This window comes from Neomonachus schauinslandi, chromosome 16, assembly GCF_002201575.2.
Source record: "Neomonachus schauinslandi chromosome 16, ASM220157v2, whole genome shotgun sequence".
NCBI classification, from domain to species: domain Eukaryota; kingdom Metazoa; phylum Chordata; class Mammalia; order Carnivora; family Phocidae; genus Neomonachus; species Neomonachus schauinslandi.
The window spans coordinates 54,028,001-54,045,620 of record NC_058418.1 but is presented as its reverse complement, the minus strand read 5'-3'; the positions used below and the strand labels follow the sequence as shown (position 1 = coordinate 54,045,620).

Genomic DNA, 17,620 nt, shown 5'->3' with positions numbered 1-17,620 from the left:
TCATCCAGTTAGGATCCCAGAGCTGTGAGATTTACAAACTAAAAAACATGTCTTCATTTATTTCCATCACAGGGGATGAACTCAATCAGCTAGGGCCATTGACTGCATGCATAGAAACCATTCTCTTGGCTGACTGGATTATTTTTTAGAACTTTTGGTTGCAGCTCTTCAACCAATCTGAATTTACTTTACTAATATTTGGTAATAATATTCAGTTCATATTTCTATAACTTGACAAAAAAGGTGTAAGATGTTTTGTTAAATGCTTTTTTGAATAGTCTAAGCACAAAGCATGGCTCCAAAATATTCTAGTTGTAAGACTATGGGCAAGTCAAGGTCTTTTCCAAGTCTTACTTTATTCATCTGTAAAATGAAGATAATAGTATCTATTTCATAGAGTTTCTGTAAAGATTAAATGACTTAAGAAATGCACTGAGAGTGGTGCCTGGCACCAAGTTAGAGCTATGTAAACACTGGCTATGATCAGCATTATTAACATCAATATCCATTCCATTTCTGGCATTTTTTACTCATTCAATAAGAGTGTATTCAGTGCCAGGTATTATGGTGAGCGCTAGATTCATAGCATTGGGCAAGTCAGTTAGAGCTTCTATCCTTATGGAAAATATAATTTTATTTTACCTTATAAAACCAATACCAAAATAGTAAGACTTACACAGAATTTGAAAAAAAAAAACAAGGGGTGTAATAATAATAATAATAATTAAATACTATTATTACTAATAATTACTATTATTATTATTTTCATTGATTTTTCTTTGATTCAGTTTCTGGATCTTCTTTCATAACTTTCTTTTTTGCTTCTTTAGAGAAAATGTTACCCAAAGGTCTGAATGAAAGAGGAAATCATAAGAAAACAAGGCAAAAAGAATGATGGTCATGCTCTTAGGGCTTAGGCTTTGCTAACAAGCTCCAAATTGAATAAGAAACTTGGAATAAAAAAGCAGTCGACCCTCAATTATGTGTGTTAACTGGGGTTTGTGAGAATGGACAGTGAAAGGAAGAAAACAATGCATCCTGATTTGCTGTCTTAAATCTCCTAGCACCGGCTTGAAAAAAAAAATAGTGGCAGTCAGACATCTGGTGAGAGTGCTGGGCAGGGGGCAGTCTTCAGAAAAAGCCTGGTTAGGTTATTCACACCATTCCATGGGTCTCTTGGAGAACTACCACTGTTTATAGCTTTGTAACTTCAAAGGAAAGGAGTTGTAAAAAGTTGCTGTCAACAGAAGCCCAATTTTCCTGACATATTGGGGGGTTGGTTGACAATGCACACCTTTTGTCAAAAGGATTTGCTGCAAAAAGATGGAAAATTGGAGGGACTATCTGATTTCCATAAAGAGCTGGGAGGCAGGAGAAACTGTGTAGACATCAGGGGAAGGAAGAACCCCCTCTTGGATCTCAGGGCCAGTTCCCTCTTACTGGTGGAGGAGACAATGAACAGAAGGGAAGATCCCACATTGCCCCTTCTGAATTATAAGAAGGCTAGAGGGAAATCACTGGGGTCAATGGGGTCAGAGCAGTAAGCTCAGTCCAACTGAAGGCTGCCTCTCATTCATGGAGGGTATTTTAGAATTTGCTTGAATGATGGTCTCAAATTTTTTAAGCCCTTTTGGCCTTGGGCAGCCCTGGAATGTTTGTCTTACTCCATCCTGTAGGGAAGCTCTTTCTCTCTTTCTTTGTTTAAAGGCCTCCCCAACTGGCCATATTCACCAGTCTGGAGACTGAGACTTGCCAAGAGCGTTAAGATGCCATCTTTGTCAGTACGTGAATTTTCTCTCCTATGTGTGAGCCCACAGATATGTCAAAGTCTGAGACTGTATATGGGGTATTACTTAAAGTACTTTTTTTTTTGAGAATTTATCTTTTTTTTTTGCATGATAGAGAAAGAAGAGCAGGTGTTAACAAAAATCTATTTTTTTTTTAAATAAAAAACGTCATCATTCTGGGATGGCCACACACACATAATGTTTGCTTTATGATTGTTGCTATCTCTTGCCTTATTAAGACAGATAAAAGCAGGTCAGCAAATGAAAATATCCGGCCCTGCCTGGACTCCAGGAGGATATTGGTACTCTTGTTGTTGTGGTAGCACCCCCAGGGGGGACAGACCTGGGGGTTCTATTTCTGTTAACAGGATCCAGGATAAAGACAAACTCTGATGAGATTAGATTGTGGGCACAGGTGGAAAATACTTCCTATTTGTGTGACCCCTTGACACGCTTTGATATTTTTTCCAAATGCTCAGGCTTCTTAAAAGTTTGGGTGAAGACCCTATCATCTGACTGACCCAAGTGCTGGGGGAAAAAGGACGGAATGAATAGTGTGTCTTCATCTCCCTGTTTCTTTGCTACCTAAATTTTGAGTATTGAGACCAAAGAACTAAATGGAGACTATCAATGTCTGTATCAAAAGCTGTGTGGAGTTTCTGTTTGTTTTGATCAGAAATGAGAACAAGACTCTCACAGAGTGGCCTAAAGGCATTTACATTTGGAAATCTTGCTTTTCCTATTAGGTTCTGTTTCCAAAGGTTCTATTCACGAGGAAGGTTTTTAAAAAGCATTGTGACAACATGTGGCTTGTCCACCTACCTAAGATTTCCTCAGGATTCTCACTCGGTTTTGCATTTTTACTTTTATTTATTTATTTATTTATTTATTTATTTATTTATTTAAAATGTTTTCTTTATTTGAGAGAGAGAGAGAGCATGAGTGGGGGGAGGGGCAGAGAGAGGGGGAGAAGCAGACTCCCCGCTGAGCAAGGAGCCCGACATGGGGCACCATGACCCCGGGATCATGACCTAAGCCAAAGGCAGACACTTAACCGACGGAGCCACCCAGGCGCCCCTCACTTTTGCACTTGTAAAAAATATTTCTAATCACTTTTAGTTTTCCTCTGCCATTTCATCTCTGATGAGAGCAGCCTCGCTGACAATGCCATGGTGACCAAGGATCTCCACATGCCAGGTAAGAGGAGGGTCTGAAAAGAGGATCACCCCAATATTTACACTTAAGAACACACTCATACTTGATTTATGGTAATAAGAAAAGACAGGGGGTTAGAAGCATATTAGAGAGCCCAGAAAAATGTGCATTCCAGCATAGTATCTTATTCCATCCAAGATACCAGGTGAAAATCTGTCTCTGGTGATGCTCTATTGCTCTTCCTTGAAAAGGCCCCAGCAGCTATTGGAAAGCAAGCTGTGGTTAGAACACTGGACCCAGGGATTCACTGCAGATTGGAATACTGAGGGCGCCGCTTGACCAGCTCTTGGACCTCAGACCTACCCTCCTGCTTCTTAGAGTCTCAGTTTCCTGACTCATGAAACACGAATAACACCATCTGCTTCAAGCCACTGTTGTGAGGATCACATCTATAGGATGCGTATGAAAACAACATCTTAAATCATGATTAAAAAATATAAATGTGGGGCACCTGGATGGCTCTGTCGTTAAGCATCTGCTTTTGGCTCAGGTCGTGATCCCAGGGTCCTGGGATTGAGCCCCGCATCAGGCTCCCTGTTCCACGGGGAGTTCTGCTTCTCCCTCTCCCCCCCTGCTTATGTTCCCTCTCTCGCTGTGTCTCTCTCTGTCAAATAAATGAATAAAATCTTTTATATATACATACATATAAATATATATATATACACATACATATAAATATATATATACATACATATATATATGTTTGTGTGTGTGTGTGTGTATATATATATATATATACACACATAAATGTAAGGCATTTTCCCCAGACTCTAGGACCATGAAGGTGAATGAGATAAATTCTCAAATAACAGGAACTTGCAGCCAAGGAGACATTAAACATTTGGGAAACCTTGTGCTGTTTCCATAAGCTTCTTTCTCCAGAGATTCTATTCATGAGGAAAGTTTTTAAAAAGTGTCATGACAACACAGGACTTGTCCACCTACCTAAAATTTCTTCAGGAGTTTGCTCAGCTCTAACCACTTTTTAATTTTTCTATGTCATTTCATCGTCTTTACAGGAGAATAGAAAAGCACCAGTTCTGCTGTAAATGTCAGTATTACCAAAATAGACGTGACTACAGAAAATCAGAAAGCCCAGGCCCAGCTCCCAGTTCTGGCGCTTGCTGCAAATGCTGACGTTAGCTAAAGCAGTCAACCTGTCTGCAGCCGGGCTCCTTCCACATCTGCAGGGAAGGAACCAGATCACCAACGGCCCAGGTTGGTTATGAGGATCAGGGAAACAGACGTATGAGTGAGAGCATCTAAGACCATGCCCTAAATATGGTAGGCACTCAGCAGAGGACTCTTTCCCTCCCCCTTTCAAAATACATGAAGCCCTGTCCCACTGGAAGACATCTGCCGCCTGTGGCTATTAAACACTTAAAATCTAGCTAATCTACGTTAAGATGTGCTGTAACTGGAACACGTACACCGAATTCCAAAGGCTGAGTATAAATAGGAAAATATAAAAATTTCATAAATAATGTAAAAATTGGTTATTTGTTGACATGATAATATCTTAAAGAAATTATGTATTATATATTGGGTTATATATATATTATATTTATATATATGTGGGTTAAACTTGTGTGTGTGCGCACATGCACGCACACACACACACACACACACAGAGTCTATGTTTATGAAATTTAACCCTGTATGGACATATTGGGTGTGTGTATGTATGTGTTACTATAAGGAAATTTAAAATTACGTATGTGGCTCACATGATTTTTCTGTTGGACCACACTGCTGCACAACATGAAATCCTGAGTTTTCACAAGCCAATAGGAGGCTGTTTTTAGTAATGTAGACTTTCTGTGGGATCAGTTATTTTTCCCCAAGCATTTCAATTAAAATTAATCTTCAGTATACAGTTTTCTTAGTTCTGATCCACAAAGCAATCTGTTATATGCTTAAATTAATGAATCAAAGGATGTCTTTTTATCTGTATTTGAATAGTATCCCGGAGCTAAGAATCATAAACAGAACAATTTAGGCATGTGTCAAAATGTAACAGCCTAATACCTTACTCTAGGCCCAATTCTTGTATCTGTACCATAATTTTCACACTATATATTTTCCCTAACTTGGGTGACAGTTAAATGGACACTCCCCTAATAGTAACTGGGGAGGCTTTTGCCATGCAGAGTGATCTTTCGCAGCGTTCTGAAGTTATCACACGTGTTAAATCGGAGCCTATCCGCAGCTTTAATTCCTCGTTTCTTTATGGCCACTGTAAATGCCCAGAGTGGTTCTCCACTGCAATGGTTTTAATACATATTTCTTGAGAGCGAGATCGATACCATTGACCAGGTTGACAGACTCCAAGCCACTCCCAGTCAATGTGATAAGATCTTAAAACAAGGCAGTTACCATAAGCTGGTGGCTCACATTCTCAGGGATGCTTTAAACAAACGGAGTCAAGTTCCCTGTGTGCGGCATGACAGGGGCCTGGGAGGTTGAATGGTATAATGGCCCAAGCAAACAGGATTCAAACGGTTGGCTCAGAGGTGGTAAAAATCGGAGTTCATCTCAGTAACACATGTGCAAAAATATTTTTGTCTAGAACGTGTGAGATCGGGAAAGATGGTGAAGGAATATACAGAGGTGACAGCAACTCACTGTATACTTCAGTTAAGAGTCACCAGTCTGTGACTGAGACCCTCTGTTAGCACTGGGATAGGGAGGATAGTAAAAAAAAAATTTTTGTATACCCCATGCTGGCATCTAGACAAGGCTGGGAATACAGATAGCCACTGCTTCACAGATGAGAAAACTGTACCTCAAAAGAGTTAGGGTACTTTTCAGCACCACCCGAATGGCAAGTATTAAATGTGTGATTAGATCCCAACTTGGGGTGATTCCAGGTCCCCGTGCATATCATGCACAGCTCAGCTAAATGTCACAGAGCACGCACATGTGCAGGGACAGTAGCTACCCAGCTGCTGCTTTGGGGCCCCCAGAACCACAATCCCTCAAGGTACTCAACACATGGAACCCGAGACTTCAGACAGGGGGTTCACTTCCCTGATCCCCACCAGGGCCAAGATACAGATTTAGCAGCAATATTAACATCGGCAGCTGAGCAGTCAATGGCATGTTTTATATTTTTATTTTAAACATTAGAAACAAAAACAACTGCTTCCTCCCAAGTTGTTCCTTCTTCTGATTGCTCCTTTTATTTTATCTTTCTGGAACTATTTGCATCCTCGTTCTTGAAATTGGATTAGGAGCCAAATTTATGTCATTTAAATGAAGAGTTTACAGTGATGGTGATCCACCAAGATAAGCAAGCCTTACATTTAGCTTTTTCAGTGTCTGTCATAACTTTCTCTATTCATTCTATTTGGAGGGGGGGAATGTTTTAAATGGCAAAAAAGGGGAAGGAAATTTTTTTTTGCATTTAATAAAACAACTTCATTCAGAGACCAGTTTCCTTTTACTAAGAACACCACATATTGACTTTTAGTGAACAAGCGTAAATGCTTCATAATTAACTTCTAAATACTGCCAAGTCTCTGGGTGTTTATTAAGCGGACCCATAGAAACTGAGAGTCCTGGAAGATTAGTCAGTGTTTCACACCCAGTGGACACCTGAGGAGTGAAATGGTAACGATTTCAGTTCACGTGGAATTCTAAATACCCTACAGGTGGTAGACCAGATAGAATTTGGTCATGATGCGCAGGGGAGGGAGGGCTGGGTTGTCTCGATTTGCCAGGCTCCTTTGCTGAGCATTTATTATAGTCTGGCTTGGATGATACAGCGATGAGGACTAACTGGCATATTCATGGCACTCACTCTGTGCCGGCCACTGCTCTAAACGCTTTGTATATATTCACTCATTTAATCCTCACGACATCTCTATGAAGTCGATTCTGTTGTGAACCCATTTTACAGGTGAGGGAAATGGAGCAGAGGTGGTAAGTGCAGCCCTGGGAATCAAGGCATCATGGTCCCTGAGTTCAGGAGTTCAGAACGGAGATGGGAAGTAGCACAAATTAAATCAGGCAGTTAAAATTTAGTGCTGTGATCGGGGAGCCAGGCGGGGTTCTATGAGGAACATGGAGGAAAAAAAACACTTAATGATCTGGGGGGAACAGTCAGAGAGGTGTCCCTAAGGAAGGGAAATCTTGGCGGGCCCAGAAGTATCAAAGGAGCTAGCCAGGTCAATTGGTGCTGGCCATGGGGCCGCTGGGGCCATAGCGAGGGGGCCACCGCCAGCTGGGGCTATAGCTTGGCCAGTTCAAGAAACCACAGTGGTTTGGTATTGGAGTGAGGAACCCAGAGTTCAGTGCAGGGAGTGGTGTGAAGGTGTCATGCATTCTACTCAGGCGTTTATTCAAAAGACAGTCAATGAATACCAACTGCATGTCAGGCACTGTGCAGAGTCCTAGGGATATAGCCATGGACACATCGGAAAAGAATGAAGTAAGGAAGGAAGAAAGGAAGGGAGGGAGGAAGGAAATAGGAAGGAAACACTATATTTCTGCCTCCAGGGAGCTTATATAGTCTTATCAGGGAGCCAGACTTTAAACACCTGAAATAAATGCATAATTTACAAACTGAGAAGAAGGGCACGAAGGAGCAGAACCATTGCTACCAAGGGAGACCCTCCTTTGGACAGGGAGCAGGGAAAGCTCTTGGAGGTCAAGCATTTCAGCAGGTCAAGCCACTTAGAGATGAAAGGAACCAGACTGGAGGGAAGGCTGCAGAGACCAGCCAGGCTCAACAGTGAAGGGCCCTTTCAGACACCTATGAAGGCGACAGAATATTATCCTAGGGGCCAGGTGGGCTGATGAGCTAGCAAGGTCCCATTAAGCAAGGAGTAAAGTGATCAGATTTACATTTAAGACACAGCCCCAGTGTGAGAACTGGATCCAAGCCGGCAGCCCGCAGGCTCCCACACCCCTACCTCCCGTTGCATTGTGCATCTCCTGCTCTGTTCTTGAGGACCCAGCTGTCCAGGTCATGGGTACCTAAATTCTACAGCTGCTTAGAGTGTGAACGCCCACATTTCAAGATGAAGCTGGTGGGCACAGTCTCTTTTAGCTCTCAAACTGGAATTCAAAATAAATTTCTACAAGCTCCCTGATGTTCTTACCTCCCAGCCTGACTTCCTCCAGTGCTGTAATTGATGTCAGTATTCCTTGCTATAATCTACAGTCACAGAAGCTACAACTTCTTAAGTCAGAAAGAAAAAATAAATAAAAAGATGGCTTAAAAAAAATTTTTTTTTAGTGCTAGACGTGAAATTGAGGTTGATGAGTCCCATTTGCACAGTGGGTAAAGACGTCTCTACCTAAGATGCATAAGGAATGAAACGGAGCTTGCCCATATAAACCATTGGAGCCCCCTATCCAAAGTAAAAATAAACAAATAAAAGCGAGCACTCTGCTGTCTTCCCATTCACTGTTGTCAGGCAGTGAGGGATAGCAGACTCAGTGCAGACAAGCTACTGTCTGTGCAGACATACTTTCATGAGCGCAGTTCATCATTACCTTCCCCAGGCTAGAAACCCCTCCTGTAAGCATGGTATGCCTTGGCCCTTCCATACCAATCCTACCTCCCCTGTCAAAACATGAGGGACTAAGCTGCTCCTCTGCCCTCTCCAGTCTAAGGTGATCTTACACTGTCCATATAGAGAGGTCCTAGCTTCTGGGCAGCCCACTCAAAATGCGGAGACAGCTTGGGAGTCTATAATTAAGCTATTAACAAATAGACTTCACAGGTTTAGGCTTTCTGGCTTCACTTTCTCCTCCTTCCCTTAATCTCCGCCTTCTGTCTCCTGGCCTCAGTGAGATCACTTAACCCCCAGTAGCTATTCTTTCTCTAGAGGTTCCAATATGATACCATTGTTAGGATGGGTCACCTGGTGCTCTGGGCTGTGCCCAACAGAATGATTCTGTGATGCAGATTATTCTTACCCCTGTCTCATAGATAAGGATGTTGAGGTTTAGGGAGTTGGGTAGCTTGTCCAAAGTCACAGGTCATAGGTGGTGGAGGAGAAATTTGAACCCACTTAAGTTCAACACCAAAGCCAAAGCCTTACCACTATACTGTTCTTCCCCTAAGTGTTTACCCTAAGATCTAGTCCCATATTTTCTGTCATCTCTATCAAGATGTCCCCATGAGCCACCAACTCAACACATCCAAGCCTGACTAAGCAAGCACCTTTCCCAACCACCCCTTTTCTGACTGGTCCAATCCACCTCCATCCTCCTAGCCTGCACAGCTTGGAGTCACCCAAATGCTAAATCCTGGCTCTTTCCTCCTTCAAACCACACCTGCCATTTGTTGGTTTCTTCCATTGCTACTGTATTGCTCTGACTCGTGCCCTCATCTCTTGACCCATGGGTGGGAAAGAAGAGTGAATGTTTGTACGGAGAGGCCAGATCTCAATCTCATTTCTGCCAATTTCAAGCTAGGGGATCTTGGCCAACTTTTCACATCTGGAGGAAGGGGTGAAGTCAGCAGCCCCACGGGGGAGGGTTGTGAGGGTTAAAAACAATGGACACAAAGCACAGACTGAGATGTACACCCTTGAGAGAGTCCCACTAAATAATATAATTTCTCACTCACCTCTATGTCCTCAGTTTCCCCCATCTGTAAAGAGAGGACAGTAGCACATGCCTCATAGGCGGTGGGGGAGATTTAATGAGTCAGCATTTGGGGCCCATGAGGGCAGCCCCCGGCAGACTGTGAGGGCCATGAACGTGCTGGCTCTGTTACCAGCCCAGCTTCCACTGCCCGATCTGTTCTCTAAAAGGCACAGGAGAGCAGTCGGCCTTGGTGCCCTGCTTAGGGCTGTTTCAACATACTCGTTCATTTTCCCTTCCCGCCCAAGAGCGGGGCTGACTGAGGGCACAGTGCTTCCCCTCTCTAGCAGCTGGCCACTCGGCTGCACATAGGAGGGCCTCAAAATACCAAATGAATATCTCTTAAGGACTGTGTTCTCCTTGGAAGAATTCTTTGGCTAGCTATATTGTTTTCCTATCTTTTTTTTTTCTTTTTAATTTTTTTGGACTTTTTATTATAGACACATCTGGGCAGCTTCACGAGGCCTATTTTCAAACCTCATGAAATTACTGGAGGCAGGAGGGGAATGCCCCGTTCTGCTGGGGTCCGGCAAAGTGCACGGTGCCACGGCCTCCACCAGGCTTTATAAGAAGCTGCCGATGGCAACCAGGCTTTGTGGACAATGGGCTCAGACAAAGGCGAATGAGAAACGGCTCTGAGGGGCCTGGCCTCCAGGAGGGTGTCTCTCTGGGACTCAAGAGGCCAGTTCTTCAAGACTGAGTCTCTTCGTACTGAACCCCAGGTCTCAGAGCCTATCAAGGTGGAGTCTGTCCTGGGAAGTGCCCAGAATTCCCTCTGTTCTGCTTTAAGCTAAGCAGGATGACACTGTCTTTTCTGGATTTAAAGAGAAGCCTTTCATCACGATGAACAATGTCTGTCTAAATACATCCCATCCCACATGCAAACCCCCTTATGTGAGTTTCTGTACCATTTACTTGTTCCTAAGAAGCACTTTGTGCTGCACGTCCCAGCAATTTTGTTACTTTAGATATTTACCAAGTCATTTATATCGCAAGTTAGTGAGATGCTGTGAAATGGTTAAGTAAGAGAAAAGCTTGCTTTTGTGGTGCTAGTGGGTTGCCACACTGGACATATTCATCAATATCCTGTTCTCTTTGAAAATATCGGTGGCACACTGTGGATTCATTTTTAGCTTGCTATCTACCCTTAACTCACAGATTCACAGATATGAAGGGGAATTGTGGAGTCTGTCCGGTCTAGGGATGACAAATAAATTCCATCCCTGGAAACATCTCTGAATGATCAATGGATAGTAGCTCCAGAGCACTGTATTGGGAAAGATACTCAGGTCAAGCTGGGGACAATTAGCCATATCTGCCATGAGTATGGTGACAGAATGGGGCAATGCACATGCCACTTATTAGCCATCCCAGACTGTTTCACCCCTCCAGTCTGCAGATAAAGGAGTTTGATGATTCTTTCAAGATCACACAGTCTCTGTCTCTGCTCCCCAGCTGTAGAATCGGTGTTCGTACCAACCCCCCACCCTCCACTGCTGAACAAAAATTCGCAGATAAAGCAAGGTTATGGGGAGTGTGGCAGATGGAGAAAGGCAGCAAAAATCAAGGCTTTGAAAAATTGGGTAAGAGCAGACCATCAAGCAGGAGCAAAAGCTAGCCACACCCAGCTGGGAACACACCATTATTATTGTAATTGTTTGGTCTGGGTCTTGCTGTGCGCCTTTCCTTTCTATCAAGAAACCAGAGTCTTTAAAATCTTGATGAAGGAGGGGTAGGTGAGTCCACGGTAGCAAAAAGTCTCTGGATGACACAGTCAGGAAGTCTAAAGGGCAGTTGGTAGCATTCTTAAAGTGTGTAAACATGTTACACAAGTACAAGGATCAGCATATGTGTGCATCCTGAACGGGCACTAGATCATGCCCGCCCAAGCACCATTTCCCACCCTCAGACAACAGCATGCTGATTTACTTTGAGTAACTACCTATCTTTCACTCTCCGCCCATATGTCTTAGGTGGGGCTGACTCCACCCTGGCTTCAGGATGAGACGCGTGACTCAGACTGAGCCAACTAGAGCATCGCTACCCAATGGACACAGTGACTAGTTCAAGGATGAACATGTGATCTAATGAGAGCCAATAAGATTTGATTTCAAGCATTTGTTGGCATTATCAGGAAGAGGCGCTTTCTCAGGGGACTTCAGGCTGGGAAAATGAAGTAGAGCTGCTGAGATCTCCACATTGGAAGGCAGAGAAGGATGTGACTGTCTAAAAGTGAAGCCACATGGAACACTTCATCTAAAACTAATGATGTAATGTATGGGGATTAACGTAAGAATAAAAAATAAATAAATAAAAGTGAAGCCAACAGAAGGGAAACAGAACCACAAAATGGGTAAGGATCAAAGCTGATGTCATAACTGGGCACTGGTACACTGCCATGCCTGAAGGCAGAGTTACTCTGAAATAGTTGCCTCGTTAGCCAATAAATTCTCACATACCACCTCCTCCCCCGAATAGTTTTCTGAGTTGGGTTGTTGTCCTTTGCAACAACAAAGAAGTCTTGGCCAATAATAAACCAAAGAACTATTTTCCACATAAGACATACAGACCCCAACGTTCCTCTGTGGACCCAGTTTATCCCAAACAGCTGTGTTACCTGCAAGGAGCCCTGGATGTCTTTCCCCCCGACAATCACGAGTTCTGCCATGTCTTCTGCATGGGGAGTCCGGGCGTGGATGAACAGAGTCTTGCCTACCGCAGTTATGTTTTTCAGGGCAACTAAGCTGCCATCATTGTTCACCTTGAAGTATGGGCTTGAGACCTCATAGTGTAGCTTGTTGTTTCCCTTGCAGTCACTGAAGGTCACTGGGGAAAAAAACAAACCAAAACAGAACAGGTGAACAAAAACAGAAAGAGTGTGAGTAGGTTGGGCAGTTTACTGCTGGAGAAATCTCTGACCATTAAATGTGGGTCACTACTCCCCACCCAAATCTACAAATGCTTCCCCTTATCCCATAGCACCCCCTGTAGCTCTCTAGCTCTGACTGTGCTGGGAAACTTCATTCATTCTAGATCTGTCCTTGATCACCTGCCATGTTCTAGGCAGGTACTAAGCACTGAGGACGCAGAGATGAACAGGATCTTTTAAGACAGCAGCTCAGGGTTCCAGAGAGTGGTTTGAGAGAGAAGAGAGGCCAAGAAAACCAGTCAGTCTGGTGTTGTACCAATGACGCCTGGCTCAGATTAACACACTGGTGGGATAGATATGGACCAAATTCCTATAGTTGAATGGCTAAGTCATGTTTGGGAAGGAATAGGAGAAGCAGCTGTTCTTGTGGGCAAGCACAGAATTGTACTGCTGGCCTTCTTTCCTCACCCCACTTCTGTTTCCTCAGCTCTCTACTGAACAGACTTGTTTGTTTAGTAAACCTTTAACAGAAGCATAATACAGATACAGAAAAAGCACATAAATCAGAATGTGCAACTTGATGTATTTTCATAAAGTGGGCATGCCCTTATACTCAGGGCCTAGGCCCAGATACAAATACTACCAACCTTCCCCTCCCTCCTGAGCCACAATCCCCAGCTTCCTCCTTGAAGGCTGCACAAATGCTGACTTCTAAAACCATAGGTCTGTTCCACTTGCGTTTGCACTTCATAAAAATGGGATCATCCAGTGTGTGCTCTTTTGTGTCTGGATTCTTCCACTCGATATTATGTTTGTGAGATTCATCCATGTGTCTGTGAATCACAACAGTTAATCCTAACCACTGTGTAGTACTCCAGTATGTGGCTCTAATGAATTTCTCTTGATGGGCATCAGGACTATTTCCAGTTTGGGGCTCTCAAAATATTGCTTCAAGGAACTTTCTTGCGTGTCTTTGGTGACAACATCTACCTTGGTCTGAGCACACTGTTAAAGCCATATAAATATTTGATGAACTAAGCTGATCTTTCTGTTCTGGGAGATAATTCTTACGGTGATAATAACCATATCAGCTGATAATGATAGTAGCTAACGTGAATTGAACAATTTCCACACGCGAGGCTAAGTGTCAAGCATTTTACATGCATTATCTTATTTAATCTGCACAACGAATGAGGTACTTTTTTGACCCCAGTTTATAGATAAGGTAACTGAGGCTTGGAGAGAGCAAAGGAGGTGCCTTCCACAGTTTGTAAATGTGGAGAGACACATAAATTGTTTCATTATTATCGATTAGCATTCATCCACTGAAGGCACGCTGCTCAAATGACAGGGCCTGCTGGTTGGCTAGGATGCTGGCTGGTTCTGGCCCTGGCCCCTGGGCAGGACCCAAGAAGACAGACCGAACTGGGGAGGACTGGGAGTGAGGAAAGACATACAAAAGTTTGTGGGGTTCTAGTTTCGCCCTTCCCTTCCTTTCTTCCTTCCCACATCCATTACTCCCTTCCACAAATATTAACTAGGAATCTATATTATGCTAGATGCTGGGTTTATAATGTTGAGCAAAGATGGACACAGTCCCTGGGTTGAAGTATAGTCGGGAGAGAAAGACAGTAATTCAATACCCTTATAAGTAACAGAGGACCTACTCCAGGCAGAAAGAGCCACATGTGCAAAGGTCCAGTGGCATTCAGGGGATTGCAAATAAGCCAGTGAGATGGGCACAGAGAGCAAGGGAGAAAGTGGGGAACAGAGAGTGAAGATCAGCTGGAAATGTGGGGCCTGGAAGGCCACATCAAGACTTATTCCTTGAAAAAAGATTTGGACCCTCCCAACACAACTATAGAACCAACTTGCCTCTACCTGAGTCTCATACAACTACAGCTCCCCAGTGCAAATGATGCCAGCACCCAAGGTCCTCCATGGCTAAGCCGTCCATTGGCCTCGCCTCTGGCCTCTGCCCTCACTCTGTGCCTCATGCATTACTCACCTCTGCGCCAGCCTACACCTACTGTATCCTCCCACCTCTCTGCTCATTTTGCTCCCTCTGTGCAGAAGTCACTTCCCACCTTCCTCACCCTGTTAAATCTTAGCCATTCTGCAAGAGTCAGCTCCATAACTTGTCCAAATATCCTCTTTGTGTTCCCCAAGTTTCCTGCACACAGGATCTTTTATATCATGTTATAGCAATATGCCCATTTTATGTATCTGTTTTTCTCATCAGAACCAAGAGCCGAGGGGTGCCTGGGTGGCTCAGTCAGTGAAGCATCTGCTTTCAGCTCAGGTCAAGATCCCAGAGTTTTGGGATCGAGTCCCGCATCGGGCTCCCTGCCCAACAGGGAGCCTGCTTCTCTCTCTCCCTGTTCTCTGCCACTCCCCCTGCTTGTACTCTCTCTCTCTCTCAAATAAATAAAATCTTTTTTTAAAAAAAGAACCAAGATCAGAAATTGAATCTTTCTTCTTCTCATTATTCATCTCTAGATCTCTAGCAATGAATAGAATGCTTTTGCATACAGGAGGCATTCAAATGATTATACTTAATTCAGTTGCTCTCCAGGGGCAAAATGATACTCTAATAGGGGTGGACTGAGGGCATGGTACTTCTTTAATGCTGGGAGCAGAAGCTGCTGCAAGCAAGGGCAGGAATTGAGAAAGGAGGTCTCTAGGCCATTCTTGTCTTAGATGAGCAGGAGGAGGAGCAGAGGGAGAGAATCCCAAGCAGGCTCCAAGCCCAGTGCAGGGCCCAACTTGGGTCTGGATCTCACAACCCTGAAGTCACGACCTGAACTGAAATCAGGAGTCAGATGCTTAACCAACTGAGCCACTCAGGCGTCGCTGCTGTCATGAAATTTCAATGGCACAGATATGCTGCATGTCTGTGTACTTACGTACCTCTGTGCTTTATACACACACAAAGGCAATGTTTTGCCCCTCCCCCATGCCACCCTCTTGGGGGTATCATAGCCCCACTGAAAATGCATACTCTAAAAGCATCATTTTCCATTTTACGGGAAAACAGACTGAGCCTCTGAGATTGAGCAACTTGCTCGAGTTCATACACCCAGAGAAAGCAGGAACCTGTCCCCAGTCCATCTGTCTACCTCCATAATTTAAGCTCTCAGTACATTCATTTCCTGGGAATTGATGCATAAGAGGGAATAGGGCAGTTGCCCCATCCTGACCCCTGAAGGCCACTCACTAATCCCTCTGGGCTTCTCAGAGGTCCCAAATAAGGGCATAGTGAGAGACCACATCTATATTCAGGATCTGGCACATCATAGGCACCCGATATATTCCAGCTTTCTTCCCAGCTTGCTCTGTCAAATAACTAAGGATTGCAAAACTGGGTCTCTCTTTTAGACACCTTTACCAATTCAAGAGCAGATGCTTTAGACTGTGTTTTTTTCAAGGCTATGAGAATCATCTGGAGAGCATTTTAAAACATAGCAATACCTGCTCAACTCCCAACCAAGATTCTGATATAACCAGGCTGGGCTGGGGTCTGGGCACTGGTATCCCTTTAAAGCTCCCCAGATGAATCTAATGCAGCTAAGGGCCAAAAACCAGGACCTCAGACAATGGACTGCTTGTCAAGATGCCAGGTTTCCACATTCCCCAGCCATCCTAGGCACAGAGAGGAGGTTGGGGACCTAGCATGCCAGGAACTACTCTTCCCATGCCCTAAGAAAGGGCAGTTTTAATGGTAGGTTTCTAAGCCGTTTTCCAAACCTGGCACATGTGCAGCAGCCCTGACCTTGGGCAGACACCCATCCTCTTTGTACCTCAATGTCTTCATCTGTAAAGTGGGACAAACGGTAGTACCTCCCTCACAGGTACTGTAATTCTTATGGTGAGCATTCAACACGATCATACATACCTACATGCATAAAACACTTAGGATGGTGCTCCATGAGTAAGAATTATTACCATCATTACTCCTGTAATTGTGGGCATTAAGGAAACTACTTTTTTCCTTTTCCTACATAGCTTCCTGCTTCCAGCTAGTTTTCCACCTGCCTCCTGGGTCCTTCCATCTCTTTCTAGTCAGGTACCCATGCTCTGGCCTGCTGGGCCAAGTGTGGTCACCATGGAGACGGTTACTAGAGGCGCCTCTGCTGGGGCCAAAGGAGTGAGGCAGATGATTCTGATCCAGACTGGACCATCTTTGAATCTTCCTACTCTTCTTGGCAAAGCCCTACCTGTCTCACGTGAGAGGTTGTGAAGAAAAAAATGACACCAAAGAAGCGAAATCACAGTGCTCCACCCATAGTAGACTCAACAGAGTTTCATTAAATGTTCTTTAAATGGATTGTTTGTACAGATAACTTCCTACCAATCTAAACTCGTATTTTTCCAAAAAGCATGACACCACACCGAAGGCTTTACACTCATGATTGCAGTGAATCCTCACATGACCAATTTGAGGTAGATGATTTGTTTCCTCTCTAGAAACTGAGACTTAGGGGCACCTGAGTGGCTCAGAAGGTTAAGCGTCTGCCTTTGGCTCAGGTCATGATCCCCGGGGTCCTGGGATCCAGCCCTGCATTGGGCTCCCTGCTCAGCAGAGAGCCTGCTTCTCCCTCTCCTTCTCCTGCTCCCCCTGCTTGTGCTCTGTCACTCTCTCTGTCAAATAAATAAATAAATTAATTAATTAATATCTTAGAAAAAAAAAAGGAAACTGACACTTAGTGAGGTTGAATGAGGGGAAGGCCACACAGTTCATGATGGTCTGCCTGGGCAAATATACTCCCTCCTTCAAACACTCCGCGTCCAGCCTCACATTTTCACCATATTTTCATAGCAGATCTATTATTCACTTAATATTTTTCTTTTATTTGTCTCACATTATTTATTCTCACAAAATTATTTGAAGATAACATTTATAATATATATTGGATGGGTCAGATGTCCTTTTTTCCCCCAATAATGTTAAATTAAATCTAAGGAGTTAAATAAAAACACATGTTTGTCTTTGCAGACACTAAAGCCCTCTGAGTGATGTGAGTTCCACCCTCCGAAAATGCTGGCCTGGGCTACATTCCTCTCTGCATATCCCTCATTTAGATAAATTCATGCCTGGCTCCACCCTAACTCAGGCTTATAACCTAAAAGGGATCTGATAGAATTCCAT

General features: G+C 43.8%; 1 protein-coding gene across 1 annotated transcript in view; it reads right to left on the bottom strand.

Annotated features, from left to right (window-relative positions):
• The window catches only part of CDH13 (cadherin 13), a 1,026,047-nt gene that overhangs the window by 634,954 nt on the left and 373,473 nt on the right, over positions 1-17,620 (bottom strand). Inside the window, exon 9 of the mRNA XM_044921967.1 lies at positions 12,220-12,428. Coding sequence (XP_044777902.1) covers positions 12,220-12,428 — 209 coding nt within the window. The remainder of the gene's footprint in view (positions 1-12,219; positions 12,429-17,620) is intronic.